Below are 14117 nucleotides of genomic sequence, written 5' to 3'. Positions count from 1 at the left end.
TACCCCTCCGCTTTCCCTCGTTCTCCAGAATTTGTTTTCTTAGCGCAGATTTCTGGAGGATGGACTTTAACGCTCCGCTTTCTCCCGTTCTCCAGAATTAGTTTTAATCGCGCAGATTTCTGGAGAATGGACTTTACCCCTCCGCTTTCTCCCGTTCTCCAGAATTTGTTTTCCTCGCGCAGATTTCTAGAGGATGGACTTTACCCCTCCCCTCTCCCCCGTTCTCCAGAATTTGTTTTCCTCGCGCAGATTTCTGGAGGACGGATTTTACCCCTCCGCTTTCCCTCGTTCTCCAGAATTTGTTTTCTTGGCGCAGATTACTGGAGGATGGACTTTAACCCTCCGCTTTCTCCCGTTCTCCAGAATTAGTTTAAATCGCGCAGATTTCTAGAGGATGGACTTTACCCCTCCCCTCTCCCCCGTTCTCCAGAATTTGTTTTCCTCGCGCAGATTTCTTTAGTACTTATTAAAAGTACTAAACAATGTTATTATTTTTTCATGGAAGTAAATTTTTTGCAGATGGTGAATCGAATCTGAAAAAACGCCAAATGGTTTCGATTGCACCTATATGTTCTGTAGTAGCCAGTATCGAGACCGAAGACGCTGGTTTGGCCAGTATCGAGACCGAAGACGCTGGTTTGGCCAGTATCGAGACCGAAGACGCTGGTTTGGCCAGTATCGAGACCGAAGACGCTGGTTTGGCCAGTATCGAGACCGAAGACGCTGGTTTGGCCAGTATCGAGACCGAAGACGCTGGTTTGGCCAGTATCGAGACCGAAGACGCTGGTTTGGCCAGTATCGAGACCGAAGACGCTGGTTTGGCCAGTATCGAGACCGAAGACGCTGGTTTGGCCAGTATCGAGACCGAAGACGCTGGTTTGGCCAGTATCGAGACCGAAGACGCTGGTTTGGCCAGTATCGAGACCGAAGACGCTGGTTTGGCCAGTATCGAGACCGAAGACGCTGGTTTAGCCAGTATCGAGACCGAAGACGCTGGTTTAGCCAGTATCGAGACCGAAGACGCTGGTTTAGCCAGTATCGAGACCGAAGACGCTGGTTTAGCCAGTATCGAGACCGAAGACGCTGGTTTAGCCAGTATCGAGACCGAAGACGCTGGTTTAGCCAGTATCGAGACCGAAGAAGCTGCTTTAACCAGTATCGAGACCGAAGAAGCTGCTTTAACCAGTATCGAGACCGAAGACGCTGCTTTAGCCAGTATCGAGACCGAAGACGCTGCTTTAGCCAGTATCGAGACCGAAGAAGCTGCTTTAGCCAGTATCGAGACCGAAGAAGCTGCTTTAGCCAGTATCGAGACCGAAGAAGCTGCTTTAGCCAGGATCGAGACCGAAGAAGCTGCTTTAGCCAGTATCGAGACCGAAGAAGCTGGTTTAGCCAGTATCGAGACCGAAGAAGCTGGTTTAGCCAGTATCGAGACCGAAGAAGCTGCTTTAGCCAGTATCGAGACCGAAGAAGCTGCTTTAGCCAGTATCGAGACCGAAGAAGCTGCTTTAGCCAGTATCGAGACCGAAGAAGCTGCTTTAGCCAGTATCGAGACCGAAGAAGCTGCTTTAGCCAGTATCGGGACCGAAGAAGCTGCTTTAGCCAGTATCGGGACCGAAGAAGCTGCTTTAGCCAGTATCGGGACCGAAGAAGCTGCTTTAGCCAGTATCGGGACCGAAGAAGCTGCTTTAGCCAGTATCGGGACCGAAGAAGCTGCTTTAGCCAGTATCGAGACCGAAGAAGCTACTATGGCAGGTACCGAGACCGAAGAAGCTGCTTTAACCAGTATCGAGACCGAAGAAGCTGCTTTAACCAGTATCGAGACCGAAGAAGCTGCTTTAACCAGTATCGAGACCGAAGAAGCTGCTTTAACCAGTATCGAGACCGAAGAAGCTGCTTTAACCAGTATCGAGACCGAAGAAGCTGCTTTAACCAGTATCGAGACCGAAGAAGCTGCTTTAACCAGTATCGAGACCGAAGAAGCTGCTTTAACCAGTATCGAGACCGAAGAAGCTGCTTTAACCAGTATCGAACTCAAAGAAGCTACTATTGCAGGTACCGCAACCGAAAAAGCGGCTATTGTACTTACTTTAACCTTAAAAGCAACAGCTGAAGGTAACGCAACCTACATAGCAGCCCTTGAAGGTACCGAAACCGTAAAAGCCTCTAAAACTACCGAAACAGGAATAGTTACCAGTGAAACCGTACATGCAACGTCTGAAATTTCTGACGTCCTAAAACCAATGTCGCCGCAGTCGAAAAATGTTCCTTTGAAATCCACATCTGGTTGCGTCAGCAGGAATAAAAATGAAGTCCAGGAAGATGATGAGGTCATTGTCGACGGTACTCCGGATATCGTTCTTGTAAAGATATGCAAAAAATGCAGTTCTTTGAAAAGCCCCCTTAAAACATCGCGACCTTCGAATAACGTCGAGAAATCGGACAGGAGTAATAAAAAGCAACGTAGAATTTCAACTCGAGCTCGACGTAGACGCAAATCGGTCCCTTCTAGGGTACCTTCAAATCCAACCAACCCTCAGGTCGTCACTTCACGTCAACCTCCGTTACTGCCTTTTCCACCGACCTGTAATACCGCTATTAATTTTAACGCGGGTAGCTATCAAGATAATGCATTTGGTACCATGAACCGTTGGCTCCAACAATCTCACTACCAACACAATTTTGGATGGCAAAGATCTCAGTTTGCAACCGTACCTTATCATCAGACTGGCAACCCATATTTTTACCAATCCGACAGTTATACACCCTATTGGCAGAAACTGCCTTACGACGAAAACTTCTGGACCAACTCGGGTGACAGGTACAAGAGACCGTGTTCGTGGTTATATCCAAATCACGAGCAATCGAGACACCACGCGACCATTCATAATTCCCAATATACGAGCTTCGCATTTAACGGCGATATCTGTAAGCCTAACGATAGATATTCAACTCGGGGCATAAAGAACAAAATAAATGCCAGGAAAAACATCTTAAACGGTCGCAAGAGACAAAGAGCGTCAAAAGGTCGAGTCGGCTGTACAGTGTCCAATACTGCCCACGCACTTGTGGTCAAAAAGGATCCAATTGCATTAACTCGGGAAGATAATCATATTCCTAATATAACGGTTCTCTCCAGCATCGTAACATCGAACTCCTGTAGTCCTGTCATTGGAGTTAAACAGTATAAAGATGCAGCTAGTGATGTTGAAACAAATTTTGTACCAAATCCGGACTTCCAAAGCCATTTGAACGAGAAGTCACACCCCCAAGACCAAAACGACATCACCACGTTAGATTCCAAAGTAAAGATCGAAATTAAACAAGAATTGGATAGATTTGGCGGGAAATCCGAGACTTCTGCGTTACCACTAATTGACAGTCCGAAGAATATCCGCAGGGAAGGTTCAGTCCGCATTTCAGGTAATGAACCCTACCAAGACTCCAGCGACAAGCCGGCAGCTACCTATGACAACTCAAGCGAGATGTTAAACAGATGTCTAACTGAGGGCAACCTTCGTCAAACAATGATGATCAAACAAGTACCTTTTTCATCCGCTCCGTTATGTAACTTCAAGATAAAAAGTGCGAATTCGAATCTACCTAATAGAATTAAGCGCAAAAAACTTCGACGAGAAGCGAAACAAGCGAGAAAGAAAAACGCTTTTATGTCCAAGGTTGATTCAAGGTCAAAAGCTTTAAATGTTGATATGGAAATTTCAAAGAATTGTACAGCATCTTCGTATCAATTTTCAAAATCGAACAGCGAGGAAACACTGTCATCGAAGAGATTTGAGATGGAACTTCAATCTCAACTTTATTCGACCCCAGATCCTTCATCTTGGAAGTCCAGTATCTTTGCTAATTCTAAATCAAATTCAGCTAACTTGGAAAACGTTTCTTCTGAGTTGTCTTTTCCCGCGAGAGAAGTGGAACCAGAACCTGATTTCTGGCGTAATGTGTATCAACCATCAGATTCATCAAGATCCATGGCCACCGCATCAGCAAGTTTTAATTCAACAACTTTGCTTGCAAATAAAACTAAATGGGGAGATGGTATTTTTATAAACCAACCATTCGAGGGAATCGAGGCAAAACGCTTTAAACAAGAGATAATCAACGATTGGAGTTACGCTGGCTCCGGGCCAGACACGTTCCCGATGGATAACCGAAGCGAGGCATCTTTCCCTTTCTCGGGTGCTTTAGTGGAATTGGGAGAATTGGGATTCGCTGAAAAATTCATCGAAAACTGTATCTATTCGCAAAGCTTCGAGAGTTTCCCAACAACTACTACTGCTGCAACAAACAACCTACGACATCTTCAAGGGGCGCGCAGAAAGGTTACGATGGTAACAAATGTAGGTCACGAGAAGCGAGGTGGCGCACGTAGAAAGCGCAAGAGAAAGAGCCATCACAAGTCAAACGGCGTCGTTGAACAAGATGATCCGAAAAGTGAGTCGATTCCAGGCAGTCCTAATAAATCTTATATTAAAAACCTGTCCTATATTACACTGTAAATCTGTGAAATGTCCTAAAGTCATATAATATTAATAACCTAATTAACGACCGAAAATTATCGCTTAAAATGAGTATGAACTTAAATATTTTTGTTGAATCAACGAATTTTACATGTTTGCCTCCAGGTTTAGCAGAAGCTAGCGGTGATTGGTGCTAAAGTTTAAGGGAATATAACCTGCGAAGCATTCTTTATGGAAGACCCCTTCAATTTTTCATTTTCCCTGTACAGTGGCTCCAAACATTTTTAAAGCCAAAGGCCAGAGTCACAAACGTTGGTGTTCCACACCAAATGCCTGAGGTTATATTCCCTCAGGAATCCATACCTCTACTTGGAATGATTATCCTGCCGTATCGCGTATGGTAAGATTACTCTGACGGCTAAGGCCCTGCCTACGTCAGCCACATCGAAACGAAAATCTGCCGCGATAAGCATTCCAAGTAGAGGTATGGATTCCTGAATATACTAGTAAAAATGTGTAGCCATAGAAAACCAGAATTTCTAGATTATTATTTAATAAATAATATTAGTTTTCATTGCAGATCAGTAACTTCTTTGGATTATACGAAATAGTGGAACTTCAGTGTTATTCATATCTTTAACATATTTTGAGTATTGTTTCCTTTGTTATTGTTTTGTACAATTTTTTGTAGCTTATGTAATTTAAATACTTCATGTTAATTTTGTACTTTCGGAAAGTAGTTTACGCCAATAGCACCCATTAAAGTTTACATTTTCTTCAAGCAACGGTTCAATTAACATTTTATACCGAGAACCGGTTAATGTTCACGTGGGTTTTTGTGTAACAAATATCTATTGGCGTTATTGTTGTTTCGTATTGCAAAAACCGGTATTATGATATTGTTTCGTATAGAAAATACCGGTTAGTGTTCTCATTTTGTTTCGTATAACAAATATCGGTTATTGTTATTATATGGTTTCTTATAGCAAATACCGGTTAATGTTTTCACCTTTGGTATAGCAAATATCGGTTTGCTTTCATGATTGTTTTGTGGTTATTTTTTGCATATATGGTCACCTCTCTGTACCCGATTGCTTTTGTTAAATATGTAAATGCTTCGTGTAAGTACTTTCTAATACTTAATAAAAATAATTTCATTAGAATAATATTTGGTTTTGTTCTTCCAACACATTCTAGGTAATTTGTTCTTCTATATCACCTTTGGTATAATGTGATCGAAATAATGTTGTTCCGCGGTTGTCTACTTTTTGATTAAGTTGATTTAGCTTAACCCATACGAAACATCTCCGGAAAATGAAATTACCGATTTCAGAAAAAACGAATGCTGCAGGCTACAAAGTTGTCGGCGAATTTGAATTTCATAGTTACAAATGTTATCGTAAATAACGCTTAACAATTCGAACGGATTGCTGCTATCTTTGGTAACAGGTGTTTTCTATTTGTTATCGTGTTGATGAGTCTTTAAAGGGAGTAAATCAACGAATTGTACATTTATGCCGCGATGAGAGTTGTTGATTAACTTTTAAGAGAGAAAAAACTGATCATCCTAGACACTTAATAGAAGATCATTTGGTTCAAGATGATTCTGATATTAGGTTCTCGTTAAAAATGATTAACTGCCTTGTTAAAAATGGTTCGAGTAGTAGAATTAGAAAGGCAAACCGAAAATTGTCATTTTATTCGATACCGAAGGTAATTCTAAAAGGGATCACCACAAAGACCTAATATGATAAACTATGTCAAATTTATTTTCGCAGATATTCCTGTCGTCATTGGCTATTTTATTTAAATAACCCGGGTTTAAAATCTAATCTGGGTTTTGTTTAGGGCCCATAACATTATTAATTTCAAAATTTGAAATTTGAAATCTAATTTTCGTACGTTTTGTCGCTTTGAGGAGATTACCAACAAAATGGCTGCCTATTTAGCAGCTACGCGCGAAATGGTTTGCATTTTTGACCACACTCCCAGTTTCCTTCCTAGTGGCGTAGCTAGCATGGGGTGTGTCAGAATTTATAACCCGGTGTACCTAGTAACAGAGACCATACCACCGGAGGCCTATCATCATAGTGCCCTACGCCAGCGTCCCTCTAGCCCGGACAGGTGACAAATCCAGCATGGGTAGCAGAACCCTACTACTGATGGTCTCACCTTTGACGCAAGCCACTCAACCCAGCAGAAGGTGCAGCAATGGGTGGACCAATCCCCACTTCGCACACAGCAGTGGGATTTAGAATGGATGCTATAGCAACTCCAGCCGACACCCTACCTATGAAGGTAAGGAGTCAAACCCTTTGGAGAGAGCTCCTAAAGGGGAACGACGAGCACACAGCAGCCCGCATAACCCGGCACAGCTGTCACCGGAGATCCCGGTGGGAGATGGGTCCGCCGTGCCCTCATACGGAGGCTCGCCGCCCCACAGCAGGCTACCCAATCCGCCGAGGCGACCAGTTTGCCTGGACCCTCTCCGTTAGCCTGAACCGAAGTTCAGTATCCAGCCCAAACCTGACCGAAGTCGGAGGTGGAGATAGGACCATTTGACCAGAGCTAACATCTCCCAGTGCGCCACCGCCCTTATGGGTTACAAGAGCCGGACCCCGACTCCCCGGTAAAGCCACCAGTTATTGCACACTCTAACCCATTTAGGGCCAGCTAGCATGGGGTGACACCCGGGGCTGATATCATGGTGTGCTACTTACTAGTTGGTGTAAGGTTTGATTTTTTAACGGTCGGGTGTCACCCCCAAATCATGCCCAAACGGGTGGTCCGCCCCCTAGCTACGCCTCTGTTCCTTCCCTTAGGTGCAAACCATTTATAAGTGGGGAAACATTCCTATTGTAATATGTGTAGACTTGACTGACTGAAAAAGGAAGTGAAATTAAATTTGAAATCAAATTAAAATTTGGAAAACCGTAAAAGATAAATGTTTGAACAAAGCAATTTAATCGAGTTGAGTTATTTTGCAGTAAAGTAGAGTACACAAATACAGTTAAAAATTTTCATTGATAATAACATCAAATGCATGACGCATTCATTTGAGATCGAGGTTCTGAATCAGAACTTGTATGAGGTGCAGTGGACTCTCTGGACTCTGGATTTTCTACAAGCTCTACAAACGTGTTGTGATTTTTTTGTATAAAATGGAATTGATGAATGTTGAATTTATAATACGCCATATTCGCCATTAATTATGAATATTTAGAGCCCCCACAATTCAATTAATTTTAGTAGTCAGAGCCTTTATTTTAGTAGTCAAATGCCGTGACTAGTGCTTTATATCCAATCCTGATCTCAATACCATGAAAAAAATTGAAGTGGAAAGAAAACCAAATTAATTTCCGCCTCCTGCTGTTTTTTCGGTTGAAATAGACCATGAAAACGAGGCTCAAATCGTAACTTCTATCAACTTGATCCACTATTGATTCTACTTTATACTCCCTTTAAAGTACGGTGTCGAAATACCTGTAATCAGAAATATTTTGCTTCTTTGTCAAACAAAATTCCGCGTTAATTAGATAACAGTTGAAATACTAAAGATAAGACTCGGTAGAAACAAATTTAGTCGAATTTTAACTGGTAGAGTATTTTCATCAAGATAGAACGTATAAACGATAGGACGTCAATTCAATTAAGGTAAATTATTTCACCAATATTTATGTTACCAAGAATGTAGTTGATTTCTTAGGGTTACGAGTAAACGGATTTCAGAATCGAACCCTTAGTACCATGATCGTCTAAAAATAGTCATTCCGCCAACAGTATTAAAAAAAAATTTAAAGGGGAACGGTCAAGCTTGAACCAGTTAGATAGCCCTAAAGCCTATTAAAAACTAAAATTTATGGCGAAAACCGCATCAAAAAATATTGAGTGGTTAATTTTTAATAACATAAAGAAATTTCGGGAAATCGAAAAGCGCGCGTCCGCCGCGACCCCTGGTGAGAAGTCGGTGAGACAGAAAAACAACGTAAAAGCGCGAGCTGCTGAAGACGCAAAAAATATGTTTTGCACGCGCGGCGCGTTCCAGTTATAAGCGACCTAAGCCTAAATTGCGCGTTTTTAAAAGTTAGGATAGTTCGCAAATCGCTCATACGGGGTTCGGGGCGCCGGCGGCAGCCCCTAAGATGGCGGCGAAAATTCAAACCCAAACACCTGGCGTTATTTTTCGTTTCAACTTTTTGGGCCAAAAGCTATTTTTTCAAGACAAAAAAAGGTACGTGTTAGTATATTGAACGTCTTGTTAATCTTTTGATACGTAAATAAGGCCATATTTGGAAAAGCTTGGCCGTTCCCCTTTAACAATTTTATTATCAAATCGAGTTTGGATCGAGGTTTAGATCTACCAAGGCACGAATATTGAAATGGTTTTAAAATGAAAGGGATATTATTAATTATAAATAAATACAGTGTCGATATTACGGAACTTAGATAACCTGAATAAAACAAGGATCTCCAAGATGGAGGTAAAAGGTCGGGGATTTTATTCAGTTAACCGAAGAATTTTGTGATATGTTAGATTAAAAAGTCAACACTATCCTCTAATGATTAATAATTAAGTATGATGGTAACTATTTTCCCGTCGCTGAGTTTTTAACGATAGTTTGTGTCGCCAAAGACCATACAAATTATTACGTTGCTAAAGACTGATAACTTACCGCGAGCTGTCGCTATACTTTGGAACCTATTTGAAGTATCAGCCAAAGCAAAAGTAAATAGGGGGAGAAAGTCTATCACTGCCTCCAGATTTTACCTTCCACCATGCTTGACACCCTTTTTAAAGAACTAGTGATCACGTGATATTTCTAACCAATAAGGATAGCACATAACGCGCATTTGTGGTATTCCGGTCCGCGCTCAAGATGAAAATTTTTAATTTTATTCCCTGGCAACCATGTCACCGCCTCGCGATTTCAAATAGTCTCTCTGTCAAATGCTGAAAACTATTTACTTCGATAACGGTTGATTTTAATTAATAATTACTATATCAATGGTAAAATAAACAAAAAAAGGTCGTAGCTATATCTATTATTTCAGTTAATCTTGCAAATTGTTAGGCCTTAACATCGTAGATATACCAATTAGTCCCGATCTCTACTCTTAGATGGCGCCCCGCTCTCAACGATTTAAGGGTACGTTCAGTAGAGCTCATCGCTGACAGCGATGAGTAAGCGCTGACACCAATTTTCTACTGTACGCTTTTTCACGTTTCCGGTGTTGACGTCACGATGCTTATCGATAACTCATCGAAGTCATCGGCTCGAAGAGTCGGTTTTTTAGTCATCGTGACGTCAAAGTTTGGTCAAACGCGTTGGTTTAATGGAAAATGGCGGATCAATTAATGCAAATTGCACTCCAGGATTCTCACGAAACGTTCTATTTAATTGCTGTCAGACCTGCTGATCACGCTAGAATTGTTAGAGGTATGTTATTGTTTGTAATTTTATTGATACTAGTTTTCCTACAGAATTTGTATGAATGTATTCTTTTGTGAAATGTTAAGCCTTGGCATTTTACCGTGTGGTGCAAGGTGCATATCTGCATCAGAGCCTTTTAAAACGCTGCTTCAATTAGTAATATCTATTGAGACATTTTGTATAACATTTATTTCAGACAAAACCTTTGCTAATTTTTGTTTGAAGCAAGCTAAATTAATTGGTGTAAAACCTCAAAGATTACCACCAAAACAAAAAAGTTCAACAAATGAAAAAAACGTATTGAATCAACCACAATCAACCGGCATACAGAAACAAAATGTGGAAAACCAATAAATGTTAAGAAAAGTCCAAAAGATGATGGTTTTGGTTTTATCAGTCAAGAGCAAGAGAGTGATGAAATGAACACACCTACAGAAAACGATGAATTAAATGGTAAACTATTTAGTTTACTCCCAAAATCCTAATATCTTTACAATCAATGTTTTGTATCCATAGGTTCTTCTAGTAGATGGGATACAAAATCAACACTGTTATTGATAAGTTTGTATTCCAATCATAAGGATGAAATAGACAATGCCAGAAAGAAAAAAAATATCTGGAGGAAAATAGGCGAGCAAATGAAGGAGAAAGGATATAATTGGACTGCTGATGACTGCGATATTAAATTTAGGAACCTTAAAGGAACGTAAGTTGTTTATGGAATTTTATTTTCAAATAAGATGGTTGTAATAAATATATTTTAATTTTTGTTACAGCTACAGGAAAGTGAAAGACAAATCCAACAAAAGTGGCCAAGGCAAACAAACTTGGCCTTTTTATGATGAAATGGATGATATATTTAGCACTGACCATGCAATAGCACCTGTAAATTTATTAAACTCAATAGGTGAATCACCTACTGGTAATTAATGAGTTAGAATGTTTGTTTATAATTTTTAAGGTAATTATCACTCTTATTTTATTTAGCATCAACTAGTGGTAACGTGTCAAGATGTAGCTCCCCGGTCCAAAATAAATACTCTACATCTTCGCAACATTCCTCATCGCGTTCCCTACACTCCTCATCGCGTTCCCTACACTCCTCATCGCGTTCCCTACACTCCTCATCGCCTTCGCTACACTCCTCATCGCCTTCGCTACACTCCTCATCACCTTCGCTACACTCCTCATCGCCTTCGCTACACTCCTCATCGCCTTCGCTACACTCCTCCTCGCCTTCGCTACACTCCTCATCGCCTTCGCTACATTCTTCATCATCCACATTAAAAACCATGGATACAACCATTGTTGTACAAGAAATAAAGAAGAGAAAAGTCAAACCCTCCCAAGAACCTCCAGAGTGGTTCTTAGAGTGGTCCAAGAGAAATGAGGAAATAGAGAAACTTGCTATTCAGAAAACCGAAACTTTTCAAACCGAACTGTTAAAAAGGCTTGATACAAAAATGAAACTTTAACAAAAATGGTGGACTCACTAATAAATATGTGATTTAAATAAATGATCAAATTTGTAAATTATGACGAGTTGAAAAATAAAATAAAAAAATTTTAAGTGCACAAAAAGTTTATTTAAAATTTAAAATGTTCAACCCGACTAGTTTTGGTCACGTTATTGTGCCATTTTCAGGGGTATGAGGTAGTTTTAATGAACAAATTATTAATTTGAGATATACATCGATTTTAATTAAATGATTTTAAATGCAGCTAAATTTTGACTTCATATTTAATGGTTATAGACTAATATTGGTTTAAAGTCAGTACCAGTGATACTACCTTCCAATGTGACATGAAATGTCATGTAAGCAGTTCTCTTAGGGGCGTTATATTTACAGTAATTTCATTACGTTTTGCTTTTGCAGCATCTGCATTAGCATTGTCAGCTTCTTGCACAATTTCTGCTGTCACGTTGTCAAAATTTTCATCTATGTAGTCACCCACATCGTCATCTCCATCAAGTCTCAAAATGAAGTTATGTAATATGCAGGCAGTCATTATGACTTCCGAGATTTCAGCTAATAAGGACATGTCCAGATATTTCAACCTTCGGAAACGACCCTTTAACAATGCGAATGCACGTTCGATCATTTGCCTGGCTGAGCTATGGCGGGTATTGTACGCAATTTGTTGATTTGTTCTATGACCATTTTCTTTAAAAGGAGTCATAAGGAACAAATCAAGGGGATATGCACTATCACCCAACACATGCCCATTAGACACATTCCTTGAGCCATTTCTGAGACATTCGTAGATGGTACTAGAACGCCACATTCTAGCATCGTGGACAGAGCCAGGCCATCCAGCACAACAATCAATAAAAAGAAGAGTTTCATTACAAATTCCTGTAATTTTACAGAAAAATTAGTAAGATTCAAAAACTAAAAGCGTAAATTTATTTACCTTGTAATAAAACTGAAGTTCTCTTCTTACGATTGTAATAGGAGTTTTTATCTACAGTAGGCTCCTTAATGTCAATGTGGCAGCCATCAACCGCTCCAATAGTTCCAGGGAAATCATATTTTGTCTCGCAAACTGTCATTGTAGTATTCATTGTTACCTCTGTAGGCCACGTAATGTATTGTTGTCTTAATCTTGACACAATTCTAACAAATTCAATGAAAACAAAGTGTGCATTTCCCTTGGAAAGATCAAAACGATCCCCAATGCTTCTAAATGACTCCGGAGTTGCCAGCAGCCATAATGAAACTAATATCCTTTTTTGGATAGATATAGTGATGTACAGTTTTTCAGAAGCTACCGCAGTTCCATAAATGTTGATTAATTCCTAATGAAAACAAGTTATTAAATGAAGGCAAAGAGTTATGTTGAACGAAAGAGTCGAGATAAATATCTAACTTACTTCAACAGCGGTCCTGCTCATTCGAAAATGAGATTTAAAATCTTTTTCTGTATAATATGGTACTACACTTTCCACATAGTCTGTTATTCTTACAGGTCTAGACCGAGGCTTAGAATTAGTGAATGTTGTTGCAATTAATGCGGCGCAATTTTTAGTTTTTTTTAGAATAGTTAGGAGTGTAACAAATATTAACACCACCATTTTCAATTATTTCATCGGTAACAAGTTCATTTACGATCAAATACAGAAGTTTTCGTTTTTTTCGATTTTCTTGCCCGGAAAAATTATTTGCCGCCATTTTAAAAAGAATCGATTACTAAACAATACCCGTTCAACAAATTTCTACGTCATTAAGACGACAGAGCTCAGCGGTTACAGTTTTAAAGAAACAGCGCTTTTTACTCGATGAGCTCTACTGAACGTACCCTAAGTGAGCGTTTTTCTAGTTACGGTTTATTTCTTTTCAAAAGTCGTGTTATTATTTTTAAAATGTCGCATTTTAGTTTCTATCATATATCTACTTTATTTAGGAACTAAATTAACCAAATTATCGAAAGCAAAAGTTTAATATCACGTATTTTATAGAGAACTATTTTTCATCGTGGTGGAGTACAACCGATACATTTGTGTCCCTGTAAAGAGGCGAGGGGGAAGTCATTACCGAAGTCCAAAAATTTTACCCCTCAAATAAGACGTCGTGCGGTTGGACCCAAGTGCCAGACTTTCTCCCCTATTTACTTTTGGCCAAAGTTTATTGAAAATTGAAACGCTTTCAACAGTATAAATGGGGTTTACTTTGGCCAAATTGATTATTGAATCGATACAGAAAATTGACTATTATAAACATCCCACTTCATTTCTGAAAATTCTGAAGGTAGTTATTGTAGACTTTTGGTCCTATAATGCGTTTTAGCTCTAATTTGGCTTATTTTTTTATTATTTGTTTTATTTCTTATGCTAGAACAAATAATTTAATTTGCAATATTTAATAGATCAATCCTGAACCACAGTAAACCACTTCTCCTACGTCATAACGTTGTCTTCGAGAATGGAATAGCAAACTAATAGTAGCAAAACAATAGGCTTTTCCTTAAAATAAGCTACGCAAGCTGAACTTGTTTCTATGTAGTTCATTCGTCACGAAATACGTAGAAGTTCCGTTCAGTTTATACTTAAAAACAGCTTGGTGCCTCGTACAATTTACCCCTATGTCCAGGGCTTTTCGTAGTAAAACGTCATCGATACGTCACCCGTGACGCAGCAGAAACATCAAAACAAGATGGTCAATGTTACTTTATAGAAAGGCCTATTGTGATAAATCACCTATCAGAT

At 39.7% G+C, this 14117-nt stretch overlaps 4 protein-coding genes across 6 annotated transcripts in view; 3 read left to right on the top strand and 1 right to left on the bottom strand.

Annotated features, from left to right (window-relative positions):
* The first annotated feature begins 4149 nt into the window (after nucleotides 1-4149).
* On the top strand, nucleotides 4150-5439 carry LOC149949554 (uncharacterized). Of its 2 annotated transcripts, none has more exons than XM_090167858.1 (2): nucleotides 4150-4452; nucleotides 5059-5439. In XM_090167858.1, the coding sequence occupies exons 1-2, from the start codon at nucleotides 4161-4163 to the stop codon at nucleotides 5064-5066; spliced, it is 300 nt and encodes a 99-aa protein (XP_090023984.1). In that variant the 5' UTR covers nucleotides 4150-4160; the 3' UTR covers nucleotides 5067-5439. The 2 variants fall into 2 exon arrangements, with proteins under 2 accessions (XP_090023984.1, XP_090023983.1); XM_090167857.1 differs by lacking the exon at nucleotides 5059-5439 and adding an exon at nucleotides 4644-4774.
* Nucleotides 5440-8066: 2627 nt separating this feature from the next.
* LOC149949551 (syntaxin-like) overlaps nucleotides 8067-14117 on the top strand; it is a 29416-nt gene continuing 23365 nt past the window's right edge. For both annotated transcript variants that reach the window (XM_090169262.1, XM_090169261.1), the window contains exon 1: nucleotides 8067-8132. The gene's annotated coding sequence lies outside the window, so the exon portion shown is untranslated. The remainder of the gene's footprint in view (nucleotides 8133-14117) is intronic.
* On the top strand, nucleotides 9820-11386 carry LOC149949553 (uncharacterized). Its single transcript, XM_090169442.1, has 6 exons — nucleotides 9820-9916; nucleotides 10107-10187; nucleotides 10241-10363; nucleotides 10427-10616; nucleotides 10687-10832; nucleotides 10898-11386. Exons 1-6 carry the CDS (start codon nucleotides 9820-9822, stop codon nucleotides 11383-11385), a joined length of 1125 nt encoding a protein of 374 aa, XP_090025568.1. The 3' UTR covers nucleotide 11386.
* Nucleotides 11723-12806, bottom strand: LOC149949552 (uncharacterized). Its single transcript, XM_090169441.1, has 3 exons — nucleotides 12786-12806; nucleotides 12326-12710; nucleotides 11723-12267 (listed from the first exon to the last, which is right to left on the bottom strand). The coding sequence occupies exons 1-3, from the start codon at nucleotides 12804-12806 to the stop codon at nucleotides 11723-11725; spliced, it is 951 nt and encodes a 316-aa protein (XP_090025567.1).

This window comes from Leiobunum rupestre, chromosome 3 (assembly GCF_980474605.1).
Source record: "Leiobunum rupestre chromosome 3, qqLeiRupe1.1.hap1, whole genome shotgun sequence".
Taxonomy (NCBI): domain Eukaryota; kingdom Metazoa; phylum Arthropoda; class Arachnida; order Opiliones; family Sclerosomatidae; genus Leiobunum; species Leiobunum rupestre.
Note: the sequence above shows the minus strand (reverse complement) of the source record. Positions and strands in the feature narration are given on the sequence as shown.

Excerpts from the sequence above, each read along its gene's own strand:
- LOC149949554 (XM_090167857.1), top strand. The coding sequence starts at position 4,161 with ATGGATAACCGAAGCGAGGCATCTTTCCCTTTCTCGGGTGCTTTAGTG. Across the intron at positions 4,453-4,643 it reads TGAACAAGATGATCCGAAAA|GTTTAGCAGAAGCTAGCGGT; the intron begins GTGAGTCGATTC and ends GTTTGCCTCCAG.
- LOC149949553 (XM_090169442.1), top strand. The coding sequence starts at position 9,820 with ATGGCGGATCAATTAATGCAAATTGCACTCCAGGATTCTCACGAAACG. Across the intron at positions 10,364-10,426 it reads AGAAAACGATGAATTAAATG|GTTCTTCTAGTAGATGGGAT; the intron begins GTAAACTATTTA and ends TTGTATCCATAG. Across the intron at positions 10,833-10,897 it reads AATAGGTGAATCACCTACTG|CATCAACTAGTGGTAACGTG; the intron begins GTAATTAATGAG and ends TATTTTATTTAG.
- LOC149949552 (XM_090169441.1), bottom strand. The coding sequence starts at position 12,806 with ATGAGCAGGACCGCTGTTGAA. Across the intron at positions 12,711-12,785 it reads TGAGCAGGACCGCTGTTGAA|GAATTAATCAACATTTATGG; the intron begins GTAAGTTAGATA and ends TGTTTTCATTAG. Across the intron at positions 12,268-12,325 it reads AACTTCAGTTTTATTACAAG|GAATTTGTAATGAAACTCTT; the intron begins GTAAATAAATTT and ends GTAAAATTACAG.